The sequence below is a fragment of the Gossypium arboreum genome, chromosome 10 (genome assembly GCF_025698485.1).
Source record: "Gossypium arboreum isolate Shixiya-1 chromosome 10, ASM2569848v2, whole genome shotgun sequence".
In the NCBI taxonomy this organism is placed as follows: Eukaryota; Viridiplantae; Streptophyta; class Magnoliopsida; order Malvales; family Malvaceae; genus Gossypium; species Gossypium arboreum.
The window spans coordinates 36150533-36177255 of NC_069079.1; the positions used below are offsets into that span (position 1 = coordinate 36150533).

The 26723-nt window shown below is 33.8% G+C and overlaps 2 protein-coding genes and 1 pseudogene across 2 annotated transcripts; 2 read left to right on the plus strand and 1 right to left on the minus strand.

Annotated features, from left to right (window-relative positions):
• Positions 1 to 22: 22 nt before the first annotated feature.
• On the plus strand, positions 23 to 10917 carry LOC108489312 (disease resistance protein At4g27190-like). The gene is made up of 4 exons (XM_017793760.2): positions 23 to 237; positions 420 to 479; positions 6694 to 7178; positions 7341 to 10917. The coding sequence occupies exons 3-4, from the start codon at positions 6885 to 6887 to the stop codon at positions 10653 to 10655; spliced, it is 3609 nt and encodes a 1202-aa protein (XP_017649249.1). The 5' UTR covers positions 23 to 237; positions 420 to 479; positions 6694 to 6884; the 3' UTR covers positions 10656 to 10917.
• A 4251-nt stretch (positions 10918 to 15168) lies between these two features.
• On the plus strand, positions 15169 to 16435 carry LOC108487979 (uncharacterized). The gene is made up of 3 exons (XM_017792303.1): positions 15169 to 15274; positions 15421 to 15647; positions 16184 to 16435. Exons 1-3 carry the CDS (start codon positions 15169 to 15171, stop codon positions 16433 to 16435), a joined length of 585 nt encoding a protein of 194 aa, XP_017647792.1.
• A 1187-nt stretch (positions 16436 to 17622) lies between these two features.
• LOC108489425 (lysine--tRNA ligase, cytoplasmic-like) lies at positions 17623 to 23817 on the minus strand (annotated as a pseudogene).
• Positions 23818 to 26723: the final 2906 nt, after the last annotated feature.

The following is a 26723-nucleotide window of genomic DNA, read 5'->3' on the forward strand; positions in this document are numbered from 1 at the left end:
GCCCATTTTCATAAATTTACTTAGAGCCTTGGTAAATTAGTCATGAAATAGGTAATACAGATTTATTGAAAAAGCGATATTGCCAGTATCTGTTGCTTACAAGCCAGGAAAGCAGTCTGATTAGCTAGCTTTCTGCACCATTCTTACCTCTTCACTCTCTTCCTAAATACAAAAGGCTACGCCGTTTCAGTTGACTACCAACTAGTTCCACACCGCAGCGTTATCGTGTCGGATCAGGTACCGTCAATTAGAAGCTTAGGCTTTCAATTCATTTTCCCCCCTTTAGTAGAATAGGCCATTGTTATCACTTTTCGAGTTTTCAACTGCATCCATTTCTTCTATTATTGTGTAGCCAATTTGTTTTTTATTTGGTTCCACAATTCTATTCTAATTTCGATAACTCCAAAAAAATTGCTCAGATCGGACTTCGATGAAGGCAGGCTATTGAAATTGCTTCCTCTCCTAAGAGAGATCCATCTGTAAGTTTTACATCATATTTTACTTATCTTTGTCCAATTTTATATTTTAATTTGTTAATTATAATGAAATAATTATAGGTTATAGGTGACCGTCCTCTCTAAATTTATCACTCCATTTTGAATTTTGTCACCATATTTGTAGATACTGAACGTCGTTCGGGATCATTATTAGGATTGAAGTCGATTCCTTATGGTCTTTTGCTTTGCTCTTCTTGTTCTTTTTAGAAAATACATAAAAGATAACTTGTTTTTTGCTGAGAAAAAAAAAAAATAACTTGCATTTTTGGGTTGGTTTCGGTTTCCAGCTTCGATTTGGGTTTTGGTTTTGATTTTTTAGAAAAGATTTAGAACTTCTTCTTTTTTAATTTTCTTGATATTTTATTTTAAGATGTTAGAAGTTATTTATTTTAATTTTACCTGATTTATTTAGTATGATTTTTTACTCAGTCTAAGTTTCATTGTTCATGTTTGTGTATTTATTCTAAAATAATAAGGGTAATTAAAATATACTAATTAGTTTGGTAATTCTAATGCCTAATAAAAGATTTCCTAATCATAATTAAAAATCTCTGATGCACTTTTTATGAGGAAAAAAATATGTGATGTTTTTAAGTTTTAGTTACTAAATTGAAGAAAATAATTAGTAGGTATTATAAATTTAAATGTAAAAATAAGAATTTCTTTTTACAGAATAAAAATAAGAATTGTTTTTTTCCAGAATAAAAATCAGAATTATTGTATATAATAGATTATACTGGATTATATATAAGTAACTTTTATTGCATGAATCAATATTATATATTAAATCCTTAATTGAGGCTTCGTTTGGATGGGCGATTGATTATGGTGCGGTGCGTTTAGTTTACTTTTTGTCTTACGCTACTGTATCGCTACAGTATTTAATCTCACCGACATCGCTGTTTTTACACTAACCGTAGCTAAACGTACCGTCCATCCAAACTCACCCTGAGTTGGTATAATGAGCCAGTCAAAAATCAATTAAGTTGGATAATGATTAAAATATCACTGATTTACAAAGTAAATTATATCTTTTCTAGATTGTTTTTATCTTTTATATTTAAAAAATTACACAAAATGGGATTTGAACTTAAAAAACATTGACCATTTCAACTAAATCCTAATTTAATTTTTATATCAATTTTTTTATAAATATATTTATTGTATAATTCTCTTCACACACCTAGTTTCCATTAACTCATTATTTTATGCATTGCACATTGTGTTTTATTTAGTTAATCTTGTCCAAGCACAAGATGATAATCGCTAGCAAAGGAAAATTGCCCATTCAAGGTAGGCCCCAAATAATAGTATCCATACCAAGATGAGACATGGACACTAAGGTATTTAGGAAAGCGTTAACAATATCGAGGGTTAAAAGATGGATAGAGAATTCCCATTGGACTGGTTCCTTTCATCTTTAACCTCTGCATGGTTAAGATCTTCTTCGCCTTTGCTTTTTATTTTTATTTTTTTTGGTGTGGGGGGGGGGGGGGGTAACATAGCAAAAGCATAAGAACTTAACTAATACATTAAACGTTAAAACCACCCTTGGGATTGTCCTATGCGTGACGTAGTGCAAGCCCTGCAATAGGGTCACTGATGTAGTGCATGCCTGGAACCCGTCACGTAGATCTCGCATCCTTCTTGTAGATTTAAGATCACTCTGTAAGGGTTGCAGCTTCCAATGTACCTCAATCTGGCCCAGGAAAAACCTTTTCTATTTCCTCTGAAAGCAGTATAAGTTTAAGTGATGAAAGCCTGAGGTGGTTGACTTGGAGCAGTAAGGTTCTGACGAGAAGGAGTTTACTATGGAAGACAGATTGGTCCACGTAACATTGAGCGATGAAAAGAGGAGTTGGCCTATATCCAATTATTGTTGTTCCCTCTCCAAAAGGTCCTCAACAAGGCTCCTAATAGCCCTTATTCCTAACCTCAGACCAAAATTTAATTGTCCTACATGCAGTCTCCACTTAATACCTTTTTCAAGGTAATTACTAATCTTCCTCAGAGATCTCCAAGTGGTGGGAATATTGGAAGCACGTTTAGGAGTACCCACATTATCAACATGTTTAGACATGAGTACCCTCAACCAAAGCTTGTCCTCTCCATCATAAGTTGCTATCCCAACTTCATGATCCAAGCTTTTTTCTGTTCAAAAGTCACCCTGATGCCCAAACCACCATCACTCTTATTCTTAATGACAATCTCCCACTTCGTTATACGGAGCTTCCTCTTGTTCTCATCCCCTCCCTTCACCAAACAAAGTTTCTGTTAATAGGATGCAATTCCTTGCAAATGGTAAATAGAACTAAGTTGCATTAAAGGAAATAAGTAAGGACCACAGAGGTGGTGACTTGGATCAAGGTTAACTGACTTGTAGGGGACAAAAAACTAGCTTTCCAACTAAGTCTAGAGCGAACTCTCTCGCCACTGAAGCTATAGCCTTGTTTTAGCGACTCTTTTATTGTGGATTGTAAAACCTAGAAAGCATCCCAAGTCATTTCTTTATTGCAAATTTAACTTTTGGGACACCATCCTACAATTCGAAACCCTAGTGTTAGTGGAGACAAAATAACTCTAGCTTTAGTGTCATTGACACTCTGCCCAGATTCCTTGGTGAAATTTTCCAAAACACTCTTAATGGCTTGAATGGACTTCTTATCCACTTTAGGGAAGAGGATAATGTCATTCACAAACCATTTTTGGAGGCCATAATAGGATTCCAATGCTTCCTGTCGCAAGCATCCTCAATACTAAGAGTGAGGTATTGCATACAAAGGTTAAAGATGTAGGAAAACAATGGGTTCCCTGGACAGATTCCCCTAGTCTGCTCAAAGCCTTGTAACCGTTAACCATTGACCACAATAGACATTGTAGAGGCAATGCAGTCCATGATCAAAGTAATCCAATTCTTAAGAAATTTGAATAAAGTAAGGACTTTGTGTATAATACCACTTTTCTGTTCTTAGCACCATTAAACATCAATTTAGTTGTACATTCAACTTTGAGAAGCGGGTGCAAAATCTTAAAGCTCAACTTAAGGAGCTAATAGATGCAAGAAATGATGTGCAAGGATCCGTTGGTTATGCTCAAAGGAATGGAGAAATGATCAAGGAGGACGTTTAAGAGTGGCTGTATAGGAAGTGACTATTTTGTGGGTCTCTGCATATTTATTTTTTCAAAGCTAATATTTTAATGTTAGATAGAAAAACCATGAAATACTCTCATTCAACATTAAAAGTATAATTAGTGAAATTAAGTTAAATGTTTCATTAAGGTGGTTTTTTTCTTCTCTTGACCTATTCCTGATGGAGAATGAGAAGAAAAAAAATACAAGGGTTTGGGTTGATGAGAATTTTGAGTTCATTTTTTCTATTATGAGAAATTGTAGAGATAGGGGATTTATAATCAAATGGGATAAAAACAAGTTTATAATTGATTTAATATTGTTAAGTATGGTTGATTGCTATTAAAGGGCGGTGGATGCAAGAAAATTCCAACTTGTGATGGCCTATTTGCATGCATTTTGTGAGATTGGTAAGCAAAATCACTGTTGGATGAGATATTAGGGATTAAAAACCCTTTTCAGTGATGGCCAATGCATCCGCATTGTATGAGATTGGTAACCAGAAAAATATGTGGTGAGATATTAGAGGCTTTAATTGTTGTTTGATAGAAGATGTAAAGAAAAAGATCTAGTAGAGGCTCTGCAATTTATCCTAATTTTAATGAATTTATTTATGAATTAGAGTTCGTGAATTATTAATGAAAGATTGTTGTTTGTCATGGTATATAAATTTATGTTACGATGATTAGAAATAACTATAAAAAATTAGAATGTTTATATAATCAATCCAAACATAAAATTTTATAAACGAGAAGTGATAGCTAAAAGTAGAGTATTTAGTTATAGTATATTAGTAATATAATACTAATTAAAAGTATTATTTAATATGTAATAAAATTGAAACTTAATTTATTTGGTTCATATATCTACATTAAAAGGTAGAATCTTGTGGATATGATATTTGAATTCCAACATTTGCAATGCTTTCTATATTCTTGATCTAAGTTTTTTTTTTGTAAAAATATTAATAATTTATTTATATTTCAATATGAGAATGATGATTCATTATAATTATATCTATAATTAACTTAGTGGTTTTGTAGGAAAATTGTAATAATAATCTATAATAATAATAATAATAATAATAAGTGTTTTTACTTATTATGAAATTATATATTTTATAATCAAGTAATTTACACATTATTTATTTGGACTTAATTATTTTAATTGGTTAATAAATTATAAATAAATCTTATATATCATAAACATTAATTTAATTTTTATATTTGCATGCATCATTATTATATATCAGCTATTTTTTAAATTTCAATTAACTATTTGAATATAGATCTTTTAATCTTTGGAATGATAGCATTGTTATTGTTTTACATAAGGCTTAAATAAATAAATAAAATTGGCCCCTAAACTATATTATTTTCCCATTTAAGTACTAACTTTTTTCCTTTTGTCAAAAGTGGTACTCTAAACTATGACTTTGTTACACTTATTAACCCAATCTGTTACTTCCGTTTAAAGAAAACTCTGAACCAATTATATCATGACATGTGCACTTTTTTAAAGAAAAAGTTTAAATTAAATTAAAGTATATATAATTACATTTATAACTAAAACAAAATGATAAAGATAAATTTTTGTTATTTATTTATTTTATTAATTTCTTTCTTCATCTGCTTTCTATTTTCTTGCCATTTTTTTTTATTTTCTTACTATTTCTCAGGTTTTTTTGAGAACCAAACACCAATTTTTTCCTGTGACAAAATGATTTTTTGACTTCAATAGACAAATCAAGTTCCTAAACAAAATCCCTTGCTTGTTTCAACAGTTCTCAAAATTCAAGTATGAAAACAAAAGATTGACCAAACTGATAAATCCAATACTTTTTTACTAAACTGAGAAAACCCATAATCCAAAAAAAAATGTTCATTTCTTTGAAATCTTTCACATAAAAGCTATATCAAATTTCATAGAGTTTTGAAAATAGATGACACCCAAAAAAAATTTAAGAAAAAAAAGAAACTAAAAATATCAAATTGTACTAACCCCATTTCTCTCAAATCCCAAAACAATATGAATAGCAATTCAATTGGTGTTCTTGGATTTGTGCTTCATACATCCATAAAGGCGCAATATAGCAATATATACTAAGATCAACTAGTAAACGGTATAAGCTTAAATGCTTAGTCCTGAAAATTATTCCTTTATCTTGTTGAACATGCACAATAACTTCCTCTGCAAATTGCTCTCTCTCATGCACAATCCTAATTAAAAAAAAAAAAAAAACCAACTGTATATGCATCTTGATGAGTCAAATTTTACTTTCTTTCTTCTAAGATCTCTGGACTACCTTTCTAATTTTTGGAGATTCATGGATATCCCCTTCTTGTTGAACAATGGGAGATGTTGAAGAAGAAAAGAAAAAAAGAGGGAGGATAATATTAAATTATATTTCAATTAAAATTTTATTCAATATTTAGAATTTTTTTAATGGGAGGTGACGGTTGGATAATTTTGTGTGAGGAACTCATGGTTTGGGCATCACTTTTGACAAAAAAAAAAAAAAAAGTTTAGGTACTCAAGTGGGAAAAATATTATAGCTTAGTGCTAATTTTTCATTTAAGCCTTACTTAAAAGATAAAATTGTTTTAACATGAGGAGATTAAAATTTTATAAACTATATAAATTATTTTATTTTATTAAATATTATTAACATTAATTACATTTTTTTAATATTTCTATTGATTCTTTAATTATTAAATCATATATTATAATATCTTCCCATGCAATGCATGTGAGTTTAAACTAGATTTTAAAACAATTGCATACTGGATATCTATTTTTTAACTTGAGTTGTCTTTCTAAATCATAACATTTTTCTTATAAAGAAAAACTTGTTTTTCACAAGGTTATCTCACCAGTCCCCAGTATAAAAAGCTATTATTATTATTATTATTATTATTATTATTATTATTATTAATGATAAATCTCAATTTCATACGTAAGCTTTGATCAAACTATGTATTATTTTTATATTTATCATTGATTATGATTTTTTATTAGTTTTATGTTTGTAAGGATTAGGTTATAAAACAGGTTGTGTACGTGCAGGTTATGTTCCCCTGCTTGGAAGACATGAAATTGTATAATATAGGAAAATATATGGCACTATCATCAACTTGCAGCCTGATGTTGGTACGGTCAGAATTTGGGAAGCTTGATTATTGAAAGTTGTGATCGTTTAAATGATTTTATAATCACACTCTGGGGTTGTTTGTCTTGAAATAATTGATTGTAAGAGCATGGCAGAAATTATGGAAGCACAGAAAAAGCACGTAAAGATTTTATTCCCTCAATTACGCTCCTTAAGGATGGAAAATCTTCCACAGCTCCGAGGATTCTACGTTGGTGACACCATTATTGATCTCCCAAATCTGGAAGAAGTAATAGTGAATCAATGCCCCAAACTTGAGATCTTCAGTCACCTTGTATCTGCTCCCAAATTGCAGTATGTAAAGACATCCAAACAAGGTACAACTGCTAGGATATGGAGCCAAGATCTTAATGCCCCGGTTTCACAGTTGCACAAAGGACAGGTAAGTAAAACAATGATTTATAAAGAAAAAAAAAGAGAATGTGTGTGTTTTAAATGTTAATTGATTAGAGATTAATCAAATCATAATGAATAAGCTCATTGGTCCTTTCTGTCATCTGTTAAAAAATATATATTGATTGTGCCTCTCTTTTTCACTTTGAAGTTCACAATTTGGACGGATGAAACTGAAAGCAAAGGTAAGCCACAAGTAGAAGCTGCCGGAGCATCAGGCACACAACGAGAAGACGCTGTAGATGAGAAAGCAATACCAAGTGAAAAAACTGAGGTGATTTCGGGAGTTACGTCAGAATTGGACATGCCATATCCCATATCTGATGCTGAAAGTCAAGGGACATCGTCAAGTCATGAAATAGAACATGAGACTGCTCAAAAAGAAGTTGAGGTTCTTGAATTGACAGACCATGCTCGTCTGTCAAGAGAGGCTGCTTCCACGTCTGCATTATCCACCCCTAGTAATATAGATGTAGTGGAACCGGTTGCTATAATTCCTTCCTCCAAACATGATGAAACAGAAGTAGCTGCAGCCACAATGACAACCATTGAATTGTCAGACCATGTCCGTCTGTCAAGAGAGGCTGCTTCAACATCTGCATTATTAATGCCAAGTGATGAAGATGTGAAACCAGTTGCTATAATTCCTTTCGCCAAAGATAATGATACAGGAGTAGCCTCAGCCGCAATGACAACCATTGAATCGACAGATCATGTCCATCTGTCAAGAGAGGCTACTTCAATGTCTGCATTATCCACACCAAGTGATATAGATACTGTGGAACCGGTTGCTATAGTTCCTTCCTCCGAAGATTATGAAACAGGAGTAGCTGCAGCCACAATGACAACCATTAAATCAACAGGCCATGTCCATCTGTCAAGAGAGGCTGCTTCAACGTCTGCATTATCTTCCAACGAAGCCACAATGACAACCATTGAGCAGAGGGTGTCGAAGATCTTGGAATGCATGGCCACTCACGCAAGAATTGCTCTTCATGGAGTTTGTGGGACGGGCAAGTCCAGTGTGCTGAGAGCATTGGTCAGTAATCCCAAAATCAAAGGGAAGTTTGATTTCATCATTTCCGTAACAGTCTCAAAGTTCTGGACCCCAAACAAGATACAAGATCAAATCAAGCAGCAGCTTCCTGCCTCTTCCGATGCTATACCATTCCAAATTTTGGAAGGCAAAAGGTTTTTGCTTTTACTGGATGATGTTTGGGAAATGATTGATCTACCGAACTTGGGCATTCCTAATCTTAGCCTGGAAAATGGTGGCATGATGGTACTTGCAACTAGAGAATTGAAGGTTTGTTATGATATGGAGGTGACTAAAGTGGTCGAGATTGAACCTGTCTCCAGAGAAGAGGCCTGGAAACTGTTCCATGATCAGGTGGGAGGCATAGATGACTTGCCAAATATCCACCACTTTGCTCGAGGTATAGTAGAAGGCTGTTGCGGTCTGCCTTTGTTGATTATTGCTACTGGGAGAGCCCTTTCTGATGAAGAAAATGTTGCCGTATGGGAGGATGCATTCAATGAATTTTCGGTGCCTGGTAGAGATGTCACATCTTGTATGGAGGACCTAATTCAGCTGTTAAAATTCAGTTTCGACCGCCTCAAGTCTCGTAGCCTAAAGAGCTGCTTCCTTCATTGTGCCTTGTTCTCAGAAGATCAAGAGATCGATACTAGAAAATTTATTGAATACTGCATCAGAGAAGATTTAATTGCTGGAACTTGGTCAAAGCCATATGCTAGGGGGCATGATATTGTTGAAGCTCTTCAACATGCTTTATTGTTGGAAACAGCTGAAGATGGTCTCTCCATCAGAATGCCTTATGTGATGAGAGACTTAGCATTGGGGATCTTGTCATCAGACAACAGTGGCCGCCAGTTTCTGCTGCCAGCTTATTCAAAGCAATTGGAGCGAGAAGAAAGATCATTATCCACTAAATTGTTTATTGATGATCATCATCGATTCTTGTGGAGAGTTGCTGCACACCTAACTGAGCTGCCGACCGAGGAAGCATGGAAAAAAGCCAAGATGATGTTTCTGATTGATAATGAGCTGTCCATTCTACCTGAAAAACCAAATTTTCCTGCGCTCGAGATGTTGTTTCTACAAAGGAACAATCAGCTTAGAGTGTTACCAGATCTTTTCTTTGACAACATGCCTTGCCTTGCAGTTCTGAACCTATCCAAGACCAGTATCAAATACTTGCCAAAGTCGATTTCAAGACTTTCCAAGCTAGAAACACTTATTCTCCGTGATTGTGAACACCTAGTCAAGCTCCCCTCTGAAGTCGGATCCCTTAAACCTCTTCAGGTACTAGATCTCAGGGGAACAGAGATCATTGAATTACCTGCAAAGATTGCGGAGCTAGACTCTCTAAGCCACTTGGAAGTATCCTTGTATGGATCTAGCACCTATAGTGAACATGATAAGCTTCCAACCCCATTCCTTTCTAGACTTGAAGCATTGGAAACACTCCGCATAAGTGTGTACCCAGGAGATATTTGGTGGCAAAAGAGTGTTGAGTTTATCATCAAGGAAGTGAGCAAATTGAAAAACTTGAGTTCTCTTTCCTTCTATTTCCCACAAGTGAAGTTTCTTGAGCTGTTCCTCCAAGAAAGCATATCATGGAAGGAAGAAAGACTAACAGAGTTTAAACTTATTGTTGGCCATGATGTCAAGTTTAATGCACCACGAGTCCCACCAACCGTAAAGCTGAATTATATTTCAGTATTGGGTCAGTGCTTGAGATTTGTCAACAGTGAGGAGATACCAGACGCCGTTCTTCAAGTGTTGGCTCGATGCACTGCTTTCTATTTAGATCATCAACTCAGCATCACCAGTCTATCAGAGTTTGGGAATGGCACGATTAACAAGTTGAAATATTGTATAATAAGTGAATGCCCACGGCTTGGAACTGTTGTAGAAAGCAAGGAGGGAACTGAAGCTGTATTTCCATGCCTGGAGCACTTGAGTATTCATTATTGCTGGAGATTGGCATGCATTTGGGAGGCTGTTGTCCCCAAAGGAAGCTTTGCAGCTCTAAGAAGTCTGTCCTTGTGTACATGCCCAGAGTTGACATATGTTTTCAAAAGCTCAATGCTGCTGTTCTTTTCTAACTTGGAAGAGTTGAAGGTTGATGACTGTGAAGCAATTGAAAAAATAATTTCTGATGATGATGAGATTAGTGAAGCTCGTTGCATTTCACTCAAGAGTTTAAAACTTCACTATCTTCCTGAATTGGTTCACATTGGGGAAGGTCCTCAGGCTAAGGTCTTGTTTGAATACATAGAGGTCTATGATTGCCCTCAGTTGAAGCAGATTTTTGAAGATTCGGAATTGAAACAGACTTTGAAAAAAATCAGAGCTGATAAGGATTGGTGGAATGGATTAGAGTGGGAAGAACCTGCAGTAGGCTCGTATTTCGAAGCCGTCTTCAAGGAAGGGAAAGAGTGATTGGTTCTGTTGTGCCAAACCATCATTGGGTCAGTCCATGTTGGCCACAAGTTATAAGAAAAGGAACAATGTGACACTAGCCAGCCGTTAGTTTCCATTATTTTCACCAAACTTTATAGCAAAATCAATGGGAACAAGTCTGTGTCAGTTCTCATGATCAACTGTGATGATGTTTATTTTGCTATTTCATTGCTGTCCGCGTCGAACTCTACTTATTTCGGAACATACTAATTGGATGAGAAAGGATTGCAATTTACTAAAATTTCGTTTCCTGAATTTGAAGTATCCATTGCGGGATTCCACAACATTAAAATCAATTTTTCGTTTTATCTTAGTACTTGTGATTTCCGAAACAAAATATTAAATAAGAATTAGAATTAGAATTGCACCAAATCAAAGTTTGTATATCCAATTGCATATTGAAATAAAGTTTATATATAGTTTTAATAGTTTATATATAGTTTTGATATCTATCTCAAATTAAAATGATATAATCTAAATATGAAACATATGATTTGAAATTAATTAATCAAAATAACATGATATTAAAATAAAAAATTAAATAAATAAAGAGTAATGTAGCTCAAAGAGAAACATCCCTTTTTCAGGAGCAAGGATCTAGGATTAGTTAATGTTGTTTTTAACTGAATGCAATAGTACAAGATGGAGCCAGGGGCAAGGATCTAGGGTTAGTTAATGAAAATCAATAAGTTGGAACAACTTCCTAAGTCTATTTGTGATATAGGAATCGAAATGATCCAATTCAAACTATTTTAAAAAGATTAAATATCGCCGAAGTAATGTCTAAACCCAATGATTCAAGGCAGAGATAAAAGATCCTAGAACAAAGAAATACCTTTTTCAATTTTCTGAACAACTAGATTAAAATGAAGAATCGAAATAGATTTTAAGCGAGACAAACAAAAAAGGGGTTAGAGAAAACAATGCGTAAGGATTTTTTTTCGAGCATTTTGAGAGTTATTTGACTTGAGTTATGACAGTAAGAATGCTTTTTTCTTCTTTTTTTTTGAAAAAAAAGAGGGTTAAATGTCTAATTGAATTGCTAGTTTATGGATCTTTTTGACATTCTAATTCCATACATTATAATTTCATACATAGACATATCTTTTAATTGATATTTTTCTCTCTAGCCATACGAGGAGAAAACTTCTTATATGTTTCTAGGAGGCATTATTTAACTACATTTATCCCAATAAACCATTTATCGAATCGTTGTAATTGATGTTCGATCCCGAAGAGAGAGAAAAAATATTCGAAAAGTGGATTTTTATGATTCAATAAAATAATCAAACTTATTTAAATGTTCCTGTCATTCTCTATTTCCTTAAAAAAGGAGCTCAACCCATAACAATTGTTCATGATATTTTAAAGAAGGTGGGGGACTTTTACAGAACTTAATCTTAATCAAACAAAATTCAATTAATGAATTACAAAAAAGAGGGTGTGGATGATTCATATCTAACTTTGTGTAAATTTTTCTTTATTATTTTCTCCCCCTCTTTTGGTCTATTCAGAGTCTTATTTTAAATAAATTTATTATTTGTATTTCTTATTGCTTTGCTACTATAAAATATAGAATACCGTATTCTATAACAACAAAACCTGATTTTATTGAGCCAATTTTATTGATAGAAAATAGAGAAAAAAGATCAAGTGAATAAATGAAGTAGTTGCATTTAAACATTTACAAAACAACATAAAATAAGATAAAGTAAAAAAGAAAATAACATATAACATAAAAAAGAAAATATTAATAATAATTAATAAAAATGATTTTTTTTCATTGTATTTTTTAGTCTCTTTTATATTCTTTATTCTTTTCTCAACTCTCAACATTTATATTCAAAATTTACAATCATATTGACATCAATGTATCGAAAAAATATAATTCGATCATAGATAAATAGATATATTTATCCTCGCCCACAAGTTTAGCACTTCACTTCATTCAAATAATGGGTTTTTTCTTTGAATTTGTTGTGATACAATAAATTTTTTTTATTGTAATTGTATTGGAAAAAAAAAAGGATAACAATGGAATGAATAAGACAATAGGCTATCCGCAAATTTTCACTTATTCTATTTTATGGTTTTATCTGAGAATTTTGTGACTTTTTTTTTATTCCAATTTTTACTAATTTCATGTTTTGATTGGCTAGTGCAATCAATAGGATCGACATATTCTAATTTTTTTCAGGTTGCTAACTCAACAGTAGAGCACTCAGCTTTTAAGTGCGACTATATCTTTTACACATTTGTGTGAAGAAAGGGATTCATTCAGATCATCGGTGGAGTTTGTAAGACCACGACTAATCCTGAAAAGAGTAGATGGAAAAAAAAGCATGTCGTAGCAATGAAAAATTCTAAGAATCCTTTTTTTTTTTCCGAATCATTCCAAAAAAACCGTTTTTGAATTTTTGGTGTGGAACAGAAAAAATAAATTGAATTCGAAGTTGGGTTAAGTGAATAAATAGATAGCGCTCTACGGCCCCAATTATAGGGAAACAAAAAGTAACGAGCTTCTGCTCTCAATTTGAATGATTACCTAATCTAATTAAACGTAAAAAAGAAATTAGTGTCTAATGTGGTAAAGGTTTTTCTCATGAGTAAATTATCGATTTTTTATGAGTCCTAATTATTATTATCAGGCATTCCCTTTATGGGTTAGCCAATCTGTAGTAGTAGTAGTATATTGATAAAAAAAAAAGATTTTTTTTTCAAAAATTGATTGGGTTGAAAAAGTAAAGGATTTCTAATCGTTTTCTTATCCTATGACTAACATAAATCAATTAGATGGCAAAAGACAAGATAGAGAATCCGTTGATGAAAAATACCACTACAATTATTTATCATTGTTTTGTCATCAATTAAGTTAGTGTAGAGTTGATTTGTGACGCTAATTCAATTAACAACATTGTTAATATATACAATTGGAGGAGATAGTAAATTGTGCATATTAAAATAAAATTGTATAAAAATATTAAAAATATTAGTTGAGTAATAAATTAAAAATTTTATTAATATAATTTGCACGGGTTCAAATTCCACTATGAATCCTTTGAATTTTTAATTAATATGACTTATCTACGAATAACTCTTGGTTGATTGGTAAATTAAATATTAAAAGGTTGATTGGTAAATTAAAAATTTTATTAATATAATTGGTGGGATAGTAAATTGTGCATATTAAAATAAAAAATATCAAAATGGAGGTTGATTGAGTGATAAATTAAAGATCTTACTAATCTAATTTGTGTGAATTCAAATCTCACCAAATCTATACTTTTCTTGCTTTTTGTTAAAATGAAAAGTCTATTTTTATTAAAATGAAAAGTCTAAAATACTCTCACATAATATGACTTATTTTAATTACGAAATGATATTTTCATAATTTTTAACAGAGTTGATATTTAGTCAACTCGTGACACCAACTTTGGTTTTCATAATAATAATAATTTATATATATATATATATATATATATATATATATAAAAGTAGGTGATTGAGTTGGTGTCATTAGTTAACTTAATATCAATTCAATTGTGAAATTACTTAAATACCCTTATATCAAAGGGTAATTAATATTATTACGAGAATATTTTTATTTTTCATAATTTATATATATATATATATATATATATATATATATATCTTCAAAACAATACAATTGAAAACATCATTTAGAAATCACAGACAAAGACAAGACGAAAAATTCATATAAAAATCATTTATTGATAAAATCTAGTAATAATCAAGAAAGAAGTAAATATTTTTTTATAATATTGTAAAAATAGGGGATATGAAGGTAATTTCAAAAGCCATTCTCGTTGGACAGCACAGCAGCGAAATAAGGGGTTACAACTAAGCGAATGCCTTCATATTCTGTTTCTAAGATTGGTTTTGATTTGGATTAAGAAGTTGTATTAATAGAGATGCCTTCATATTGCTAGCAAGTGCAGTACCCACACCATGCCATCTTTGTTATATACCACCTTAAATCTGAAATCCAATTTTTAATTATAAAATTACTGAACTTAAAAATATTTTCTTTTTTCACTTTAAACTGGTATGGGTTGTTAAAGTTGATTGAAAAGAAAAGCTAAGGCTATACCTCTAAACATTTTTATATTTAGTTAAGATAACTCAATTACATAAATCAAAAACTAATTGGATAAATATTTTAACCCTAAGTATGATTAAAAATTCATCCTTACATTCTTCTTTTCTTTAAATTCAATGCCTGACTACATCATTCTCTATGTCCCTAGAATCATATTATTCTAATCATTAGGTTTTGAAATTACTTAGTATCCATGTCATTGCCGTCAGTTTCTGGTGCCACCTTATTCAAAGCAATCGAAGCAAGAAGATATATTATCATCCCGTAGATATTTTACTGATGATCGTCATCAATTCTTTTCCGGACTTGCTGCAGGTCTAATTGAGTAGCCTACACAGGAACTCTCAGCTTAGATGATGTTTTCGATGGATAATGAGCTGTCCATTCTACCTGAAAATCCAAATTGCCCTGACCCAAAGGAACTCTCAGCTTAGAGCGGTACCTCAACTTTTCTTTCACAATATGCCTTGCCTTGAAGGTCTGAACTTAACCGAGATCTGAATCAAATACTTGCCAGAGTCTATTTCAAAACTTCCAAGACTAGAAACACTTATTCTTCGTCACTGCGAACGCCTAGTCAAGCTCCCCTCTAAAGTTGGATCCCTTAAATCTCTTCTCTTCAAGTACTGGATGTTGGAGTCACGGAGATCATTGAATTACCTGCAAAGATTGCAGAGCTAGACTCTCTAAGCCACTTGGAAGTATCCTTTTATGGATCTAGCACCGATAGTAAGCATGCTAAGCTGCCAAGCCAATTGTTTTCCACACTTGAAGCATTGGAAACACTCGGCATCAGTGTGTGCCCAGGAGATATTTGGTGGCACAAGAGTGTTGAGTCTTTAATCAAGGAAGTGAGCAACTTGAAAAACTTGACTTCTCTTCGATTTTCCACAAGTGAAGTTTCTTGAGCTGTTCCTCCAAGAAAGTGCATCATGGAAGAAAGGAAAATTAACAGAGTTAAAACTTATTGTTGGCCGTGACGTTAAGTTTATTACGCCACAAGCCCACCGTCCGTAGACCTGAATTATGGCTCAGTATCGGGTCAAAGCTTAAGATTTGTCAACAGTGGGGAGATTCCAGATGCTGTTCTTGAAGTGTTGACTCGATGTACTGCTTTCTATTTAGATCATCACCTCAACATCATCAGGCTATCAGAGTAGGTGATTGGCAACCTTAGCAAGTTGAAATATTGTATAATAAGTGAAAGCCAATACCTTCAAACTATTATAGACGACAGCAAGGAGGGAATTGAGGTTGTATTTCCATGCCTGGTTCCGGTGTTTGACATGCATTTTGGAGGATGTTCTCCCCGAAGGAAGCTTTGCAGCTCTAAGAACTTTCTTTGCATGCATGCCCCAAGTTGACATATGTTTGCTCAATGCTGCAGTTCGTTCCTAGCTTGGAAGAGTTGCTGGTTGATGACTGCGAAGCTGCAGATGAGGAAATCACCGAATCTTGTTGCATTTCACTTAAGAGTTTAACACTTGGTTGTTTTCCTGAATTGGTTCATATTGTGGAAGGTGCGCAGACTAAGGTCTTGTTTGAATACATTACCGTCTATGACTACCCTCAGTTGAAGCAGATTGAAAGTGCAATAGGCTCAGATTTTGAAGCCATCTTCAAGGAAGTGGAAGAGTGAGGTGGTTCTGTTCTGAAAAAAACATCAATGAATCCTGCTACTAGCAGGTTTGTCTCATAAAGCATAATTTTTTTTATAATTTTATGTTGATGAAGGATTTCATTTTTCTTAGCCTGCAAAGAGATAGAATTTCATTCAACCACAAGTGACAGAAGGTTGACATGCCATTTTAAGATTTCTGATGCTGCGCCTCGAAAAAGCTTCATCTAAAACCAGTTTGTAGGGCAGAACTGCAGTAAAAAAGAGCAGGAACCAAGAAGAGAGGCTTCAAAACTTCTCTTGTAAGCGGCCATGAAAATGTGATTGACGTTATATATGGCGTTCTCAGCAAGAACCCTTTCCAATGGATGTTTTTCTAACATGTCAGTTAAAACAACAGTTGCTCGTGCTTGTATTGCAAAGCAAAACCAACCGACTTTTCTTTGCACGGTGTTTTTTAGGTGAAAGCTGTGAGAGAATGAATGCTGGGATTTGAGGTTTCTTCTATGGCTGAAAGTATATAAAACTTGAGCCGCCGCCGACAAAAAGTTAAAGAAAAAGAACATTGTGCGACTAGCAGTTCGTTTCATTCATTTTTACACCAACTTTAGCTCCATGTAAGCAAAATCAGAGGGAAAGAAAATCTTTAGTTTATCTGAGATGATATTATTTTTGCTATTTTATTGCCGGCCAGATCAACCCTTCTTATTTCGAACCATGCTAAGAGGAATATATGCAGTTTAAATTTCGTTTAAAGTCATGGCCCTGAAATGAATGCATCAATTGTGGGATCCGATATATGTAAATTAATTCTAAAACTTTTAAAATAACTAAAGTTTAATTAAAATTAAATTTTATATAATAAATAAATAGATCCAAACAATTAATTTATGAATACGAAAAACCTAAATAAAATTCGATACTCGAAAAGTAGGAAATCATGTTATTAACATCACATCTGTAACACCCCATAACACGCCGTGCTACCATTAAAAAAGTAATTAAAATCTATACTAAGAATAAGCCTCAATTCATTTTCAAAATAATAATAAACCCCAAGTCACTACAGGGATATATTAAAAACAAATTTTAAAACATTGCAAATGGTTATAAAATAGGGGAGATTAAGTTCTTTTCAATGTTCTTTTAAAATACTCATTCTCTTCCTTCTCGTTAGACAGCAAAACATGCATAATAGCCAAATAAAATTCTAAAAAAGAAATTTCCATTTTAAATCACATCCCAATAGCAGAAAATAGTTGCTGCGATTTAACTAAGAAAAATGCCTGACTACACCTCCACACAATTCTGAATTCAATTTTGGTTCCATTCCACATGAGACATGACTATATTATATTCAGTTAAGGTAATCATAAACAATGGATGGAGGTGACCTGACGTGACTTCTAGCGTGTTTGATAAAACACCTATCTATACTAACAAATACATAAGAGGGTTGAATGTCAACTGCAATATTTCTTTCAAGACAAAATCGACGCCAAAAACTTGACAGATCTCACCACTGGTTTACAGTAAACATACTAGATCAAGGCGATGAGTCAGATTTCGGCAGGTTCAACTCCTTAAGTTGCTGGAGCTGCTAAAACAATCAAACTATCACGTGTTATGCTAGAAATTCAATAAAACATGAAAAATAATCAGACTCAGACAAAGCAAAAGATATAGGAGCCAGCTTTGTAGATATTGCATGTGCACTACTAGTAGATTACTGTATGCCGCTGGTCAAGCCAAACATGAAACTCAAACAATATTTCAAGATTCAAACTCGGGCTTCAAAAAGAACCAAAAAATGAGGGGAAATGGAAGGTGTGAAATGGAAGTAATTAACCTTTAGTGGATGGTTCATCCTGAGGTTTCATGGCTGGGAAGAGAAGAACTTCCTGTTCAAAGAGCACACAAGATTATGAGTCACCAGAGTCAAAATACAGAATCACATGGATGACATGCAAAAAAAACATACACAAACATATGAGAGAGAGAGGAGGAGAGAAAGAGAGAGTGAACCTTGATATTCTGTGAATCTGTTAATAGCATAGCTAGCCGATCGATGCCCAATCCCCAACCACCAGTTGGAGGCAATCCATACTCAAGTGCAGTACAGAATGTTTCATCTAAAGCCATCGCTTCATCATCACCAGATTGTCGATCCTGATATTCCAACATCTCTATGAGAAAAAGTCCCTACACAATCTAAATTAACCACAGCACAACTGCGCGACAGTCATAACAGTGTTTCATACCTTCAGTTGTTCAGCAAATCGTTGACGCTGTACGACAGGATCATTCAACTCAGTGTATGCATTGCAAAGCTGAACAGTTAGAAAATAACAAAAACTGTAAGCCTAAATAAATTGGAGAAGCAACTTTTTTTTTTTTTAAAAAAGTAGGAAAAAACTAGATTTATGAAGTTGAGTAAACATACTTCATGTTTGTTGATAAACAGCTCAAATCGTTCAGTCAGCCCTGGTTTTGACCTATGCCATTTTGCCAAAGGACTCATTATTTCAGGATGGTTGATGATGAAAGTAGGATTCACACACGTCTCTTCTAGAAAATGCCCAACAAGCTGCAATTAAGAAAATAAAAATGATTAAAACTGTTATCAGAAACACATGCATTCATGCATAGGCCCCGCTCCCCATGTGTTCCCGGCCAATGGTGAGCAAAGACACATTCTACCCTGTTGGGATGGTTCACAACCTCATAAACATATCTCCTAACATCACCACACAATCCCATTACAAGTGCATATAAACAAGAAGCAAAAAACAGGTTCACATTTACAAGAATCAAATTATAAATGAATACAATAATAATGCCAAAAAAAAAAGGGGGAAGTGGCGGGGAACAAAGTCTTGGACCATGGAACTCCCTCAAAGGGGTATTTGATGGTGTGTACCCCTCCAGATTGCATAAAGTTTATTACTAAATGAAAAGTTCCAGTGGTACCTTGATTCACACAAATATGCAAAGAAAGGAAAGTCAGAAGACATACTTTATCCAACAAACGTGCTGTAGTTTGAGGAGGAGGGCATTTAATCTCGAGCTTTGCACATGCATCTGCCAAATACTTGTTGGTTTCATCACTGGAAAAGTCCTTGGGTATGTTGAGGTTAGCCATCTTCTCTAACTCCTCTACCATGTCAAGCCTCCTGTAAAAATTAGTTTCAAAATTTATTACCAAAAGACAATTCCAACGATGTTTTCTGTTTTGTTTCATGAGTAAATATGATTCCTAAACCTGAAAGGCGGAGTGAAATCAATCTCAATTGGAGCACTGTCAAGGCCATTTGCATGGTATTTAATTTTATAGCTGCCTGTAAGTTCCTTGACCATCCCTGTTGGAGATTGATCAAGTCAGAAAATTCCACAAATTTGGAAATGAGAATGAGAAGAAAATCAACAAACTGGATGGTATCTTCCAATGTCAAGCCATTTTTTGTTACTTACCACTCAACATTTTTTCAGTAAGCTCCATCAAGTCATTATAGTCAGCAAAAGCCATATAGAACTCACAGGTAGTGAATTCAGGATTGTGAGTCAAATCAATGCCCTCATTTCTAAACTGTTTTCCAATCTCATACACGATCCAGTCCACCAACTACTAACTCCTTAAGATATAACTCGGTGCAATACGCATATAGAGCTTCATATTTAATTCATTGTGATGGGTGACAAATGGACGGGCAGCTGCACCTCCAGCAATCATGTTCATCATGGGAGTTTCAACCTAACGATAAAATACTCGCATTAATAAAACTGCAGCAAAAGAAGAAATATAAAGAAAACCGATGATTTGATACAATGAACAGATGACTAACCTCCAAGAAATCAAGATTGTCAAGAAAGCTCCTCACATAAGAAATGATCTTTGACCGAGTCTTGAAAATTTGACGAACCTCAAGGTTTAACATCAAATCAAGATAACGTTGGCGATAACGAGTTTCCTAACGTGGAAAACAAAAGCCAATGTGAACGAATTCAATTCAGAGCATCAAGGATTGACAATATAAAACATTTAGAATGACTACCACACACTTGCATCATACAGTTTTTGAGTAAAATTAGCCAATAAGATGAACCAAAAAAAAAAATGGCAGGAGAAAAAATATAACAACAGGTATGTATGAAAAGATCAGTTCCTAAATAACCATCCCACCCTTTATTTAACATGAACAAGTCAGTAAGTAAATAATACCTGATCCTTCAAAATATACGTTTCAGGATTCCTAGTACTTCCTGGGATCCATACATCAGTTTTCTGCAAAGAAATGAGGAAACGTTGTTACCATTAAAAGATCTTAACAAAAATTAAACAATCACACCACACATTGGTTTACCTTCACGCTGGCATCAGGGCCTGCTTTTTGCCTTGGCATCATATGGAGACAATGGGATAAAACTAAAAATGACTTTGGAAAGATGCTCAACTCTCCTCTCTTCGTTTTGCCTAAAAGAAGCAAAGAACAAAATTTTAAACGAGAAAAACAGAGCTATGAGAAGTGGGGGATTCTAGAAAATAGTTCATTTTAACCCAAAAAAGGGGGAAAGAGGATTGTTTATGATGAATGTATATAATTTCCCCAACCTGGAAACCCAGTGACACCAACTATATCACCACGCTTCACAGTTGAATGGAATTTTGCAAATTCAGCTTCATCCAAGCCTGACTTGCTGCAATAACAGAAGAACAAAAAGTACAAAGGAAGAGGGATGAGAATGAAGCTGCACAGTGGAAAGAAAGGAAACAGGGTGCCGAGGGAATGCCTCCAAAATACTTGTATTAATGACTTTCAATTAGTCTATCTACTTACAAACATGCGATTAATAAATATAGTTTTCCAACAGATTAAATAAATCTGAACATTTAGAAAAAGGAGATTATGCGGCTAATATAGAAGAGCAAATAAAACATTGAATCATAATGAAATTTCAACCATTGTCCCTATGGTTGGCAAGAGAGGCAGGTAAAATATCAGGTATAGCACTTTCAGTGATTAATACAAGTTTATTTCAGGTTAGCAAGAAAGCTTTTCAAACGCTAGCCATAGCTTTTTTGGAGTTAAATATATATATCCAAGCTTTACTAGTTGTTTCATGGATTCTCAAAAATAAAAAGTCACCACAAAGCAAGGAAAATCTTCTTCACAAGATGTAGATAGCAAAAGATATAGCAAACCTACTGTTAAATATAATAATAATCTAAAATAGCCTTCATTTAAGGGGGTATAAAGTACCACAAGAAGACTCAAAAACAGTTAACAACAACAGACATGATAAAATAAAGGCATGCACCACAAACTCAATTAGTTAGAAGGATACCAACCTTAAAACGTAGCTTTTTGTAGCTATGAAAAAAAATGTATAAAATATCTATGGCATGCTCAATTATTTAGCTGGATGATGCACCAAAAAGTGCAGCGTTTTCTGTTGCCATTTGAGTGTGAAATGCAGAGAAGATCTAGCATCAAGGATAAAGTAATTGGCTTTACCTTGAATTTCCCATTAACCTTCACATAACAATAGGAAATTTGGAGAATAAATAAGAAAACACAAGTCTTATGATAAAAATGGTTATGTACCTCGCATCAGCCATAACCTGTACTTTGGCACCACTGCCATGCAAGTCATAGAAGAACAGCTTTGAACTGGATGCTCTTTTGCTCATAATTCGCCCTAGTATGAAATAAACATGATAGAGCCATTCCAAAGTTAATAAATGAAAAACATGATACATTCGAGGGTATATGATGGGAGTAGGAGTGCCTCGTTTGAATACCAGCTAAAGATACTGTGGCATCCTCAATATGCTCCCCATTGCCTAGGCTTCCATATTTATCTATATATTCAACAATAGACATTGATGTGAAGAATTTATGAGGATATGGATTTTTCCCTCTGCCTTTTGGGCTGCAAGAAATTTCAGTCTGTTCTCGTGGAATTGCTGACAAGAAAAGGTTAATCTTAAGATTATATCCAAGAGCTCATTGAAATCTTTATGGATTTTGCATTGTGAAAAAGCATCATTATAGCAACCAGTAAACTATACCGTGGGATCCATATCTTCGTCATCAGCGGCTGCATGTTTCTGACTTTGTGTGCTTGCCTTGGCTGCAGCCTGAAGAGAAACATATTTTGGCTATCAAAGATACCATAATGAAATTGAAAGGTTGGAGCAATCACAAATAACACAATGAAGAAGATAATAGCGGTTTAAAACCCAAATTTCATTACCGGTTCCGTTCTACATGTAGCAATTTAATGATCAGTAAGACCATGGATGTTAGCTTTGTGTCTAAACCACTGCATTCGAATGCATTAGCATATATATCTAACACTCTACACTGAGCATATTCATTTCTCACTGACCCCAACTTGTGTTTGCTATGCTTTATAGCCATAATAGAACAAATTAGTAAAAGTTAAGGCTTCATTCAGCTGTTACTTTTACTGTTTGTACTTTGAACTTTTTACCTTTTACTTCCTAAAGTTCAGAGGTAAAAACCTAAAACATAACTTTTGAGAACAACTAATCAGCTTTTTAACGAATGTATGTTTATTTTTTTTACAGTTTTTCTATTATTAAGAAAACAAAACTATAGTACGCATCCATAAAAAATGAACTTGCTATATGTTTTGAGGAGAAACAATGATTCTGCTTATCATTATTTTACTACATATGAATGGAACATTATTATTCCCGAAAGCAAATAGCTAAAAGTAACACGAAATTAAATGCTTGATCATTCCATATAAAACTAAAACCATACTTTTTTATTCAAAAAGAAGAAAAATTTTAAATTCTAGTTTAAAATTTTACTTCGCTTTTGTATCAGAATTCACAGTTTGCATAATGAATAAGACAAAATAATATTTAAAAAATACAATACAGTACCTGTTTGGCTGCTTTCTCCTCCTCCTTACGGCGACGCTCCTCTTCCCTCTGCTTATTTTTAAGTTCCTTTTACGAGCACTGGCAACACGTTAATGTAATTGGATAAAACAAAATTCAGATTAATAATCAAAGAATCCTATCCTTTTTATTCCCTTCGGATTTCTATGTTGATTTTGTCATCAACCAAACAAGTAGAGACGGAGAGAGGAAAGAAAAAGTACTTTTTGCTCTGAGTTTCACCGGCAGCAGACGAATCCAATGCTAAATCGGAAACTGCTTTCGCCGTTTCTTCGACTGAGCCTTCCATTTCGACAAAGAAACAATGAGAGAGTGTGGCGTCAAGATGAAGCGAAAAATGTTAAAGAAACGGCGCGACTTGAGCTAGGGTTTTAAAACAAGCAGGGATTTTTTTTTTTAAGGCTGGCCTCAAAGTTAAAACTAAAACACTTTCCTCATTTAATCAAGTCACATGTTAGATAATTATTGTAATTGGTTTGTTTCGCTAAATTGGATTATATTTTTCAATTGTTAGGTGATTAGTTGACATGAAAGTGTAATTATTAGTATAGTAATTATAAAAATTGTAATTTTAAATAATTGTAATTTTTAGACATATTTAACCAATAGAGTGTGATTATATTGTAATTATTTATATCATGTTTGGTAGTATACATTATAATTATAAAGTTACATAATTTATAATTTTAAAAATATTAATTACTATAAAAATTATTAGCATCATAAAAATAATTTCTTTTTTTTCTAAAGGTAAATTTTAATTCATTCAATTAATGAAACTATACAATCCAAGTAGAAAAATAGCAAACACTCCAACACAACAAAGGTTTTAGCCTCAACATCAATATAACACTATAACACATTGATAATTGGCTTTGTCACAACTCAAACACAGCATATCTGGAGTGATTGCAATCACTTAACACAATAACGAAATCAACCATGGATGGTTTAAAGTAATGAGCAAAAATCGAAATAAGAATCAAGCATTCACCAAACTATAAAAGATGAGAACAAAATCATCCCTAAAATCACTTATAAAACTAAGATTACATGCATAAGCAATACTAAAAATCGTGCTACAAGAGCAGACAAAAACTTCTAAAACGGAAAAATTATTAAACAATGGAAAAACAAACAAAAAAAACCATATAAAACTTAAGACAATACGGGTCCAAATCGACTCGTAAAATCATTTATTATTCTAAAATATTCTCAAAATAGAAACAAATTAAAAAGATGACGAAGAGCTACCAATTTTCTATGAAAAACTATTGGTGTAACGCCTTGATAAATTTATTACTATTTCTGTAAATGTCTAACACAAATGTATATTTGCTTCTATGGTTAAGTGTTTTAGGTGTGTCTGTGAGGTCTTGGGTTCAATTCCTATTGTTGGCAAATTTTTGTTATTTTAGGTCCAAGCCATATCCTTGTTGGGTGGGCTTGTATAAAATTGTTCATTAATTTATATTAAAATGAGCATGCTAGTTTGAGTGGTAAGGGTGTTAGTGTATTAGTGGTCTTATGTTTGAATCCCTATGAGCACGAGGGTGTTAAATTTTTTGCCTCGGTTAGGATTCTAAGGTAGTTGAGGTTGTGTGGTTAGTAGGGATGTTGGGATATTGTTAGATATTATTATTTTGATTTAATTATTTTTATTTTTATTTTTATTTTCTTTCCCGAAATTCCCTTCCTGTTTCACGTTTAACGTTTTTCCCCTTGTTCTTTTTGTCTCTTTTTCTTCATGCAATTTTCTCTTTCGGGTTGATTCTTTCGTTTTTCATTCAACGTTTGGTTGTTCTAACGTGGGGGTTTGGCATTCATTTTTGCTTCTCATTTGTTGTGGTTGCATTGGTGAAGGCGATGTTGCAGCGGATTTTGCTTCAACAGACTAAATTGTGCATGCGGGCATTTAAGTTCACGGTGCTGATGGTCTTGGGAGTGGTTTCACTGTGAAAACGAACCAGGTGTGTACCCCTTATGCTTGAACAACGAGTTTCGGTGAAAGCTGAAAGTGCAGACTGTCGACGCCACACGAGTGTGTGGTCACCCATGTGGTTGGCCATGAGCGAAACACGGTCGTGTGGTTGACGAGGGCATGGTCGTACACAAGATACAGCCGTGTGATGGTGTGAGTGTAGCCGTGTGGGCCACACGAGCTAGGCCAAGATAGGCTTGTGGGGCCACACGAGTGTGTGGGTTTTGGGCCAGGCCGTGTGGGCCACATGGGCAAGGCCAATCTGTGCATGTGGGCCCATAATTCTAAAATTTTCCCTAGGGTCACACGGGTCGTTCCAATCGACTGTAGGCCTACCATAGGGTCAGTAAAGGCTAACCAAACCCTATTCTGCGTGCTATGATATTCTGATAGACTGATTTGAGTAGGAAACTAAATGTATTTTTGACTGTACTGGTTAAACAAGCATGTTAAGCATGTTAAATCTGTTATTTTTGTATTTGTATACTGTATCTGTATTTTTGTATCTATATTTGGGGTGGGATTTTTATATGTGGAGGAAGTGATCTGTATGGTGATTTTTCGCCTATATTCTGGCAGCTTAACTACATATTATTTGTGATGTGTTGCAACGACTCTATATGGTGTGTAGGGATATGTGGGTGTTTTTAACCCCATATGGTGTGATGGAATGGTTGGAGATGGTGTGTAGAGGATGGGGGTAGGATTTTGTATATTTGATATGCTTATCTGTATCTGTTATATGTATCTGAAATGGACATGAGTCTGAATCTGTATTTGACTGTATATGAGATTTTCTATATGTTTGGCATGTCTATTTCTATTAGGTTACACACTGAGTTTACGAAAACTCACGTTTGTTTGTTTGTTCTGTTTAGGTAATCCTTAGACTTAGATGGAACGGTGTGATGGAGATTCAGCAGTGACCACTCGATCGTAAACTATTTAAACTTAGTAATTATGGTTTTTATTTATAATTCTGGTTTATTTGAGAGTTTGTAATTTTTGGGACTCTCCGGACTATTGGATTTTATTTTGGTTTTGGATGTGTTTTGACGTTTTTACTGCACTGTTTGTCTGAAATCATGGTTTTACAAAAACAAACATTTTTAAAAACTTGAACTGGATTTCTAAAATATAACGGTTTTAAAACTTCCGCTGTAAATTATGCTTTGGTAAATGGACTAATCAAATGACGTTTTTAGTAATAATTATGAATGAATACGAGTTATAAAAGTGGAATGGTTTGACGAAACAACTTCATTTTCAAAACCCATTCTTTGTGCCATCTCCGATTCGGCCATAATATCTAGGCCTGGGTTGGGGTGTTACAACTAGTGGCTAGTGGAGTTTTGGTGAACGACACGCATCGTCGTCTATTCATCAATACTTGT

What these genes read in the sequence shown, in the direction of transcription:
- LOC108487979 (XM_017792303.1), top strand. Translation starts at nt 15,169, where the DNA reads ATGAGCTGTCCATTCTACCTGAAAATCCAAATTGCCCTGACCCAAAGG. An exon ending in CAATATGCCTTGCCTTGAAG is followed by an intron (nt 15,275 to 15,420) that starts GTCTGAACTTAA and finishes CTTCTCTTCAAG; the next exon opens with TACTGGATGTTGGAGTCACG. An exon ending in TTGAGTCTTTAATCAAGGAA is followed by an intron (nt 15,648 to 16,183) that starts GTGAGCAACTTG and finishes TCAATGCTGCAG; the next exon opens with TTCGTTCCTAGCTTGGAAGA.
- LOC108489312 (XM_017793760.2), top strand. Translation starts at nt 6,885, where the DNA reads ATGGCAGAAATTATGGAAGCACAGAAAAAGCACGTAAAGATTTTATTC. An exon ending in CACAGTTGCACAAAGGACAG is followed by an intron (nt 7,179 to 7,340) that starts GTAAGTAAAACA and finishes TTCACTTTGAAG; the next exon opens with TTCACAATTTGGACGGATGA.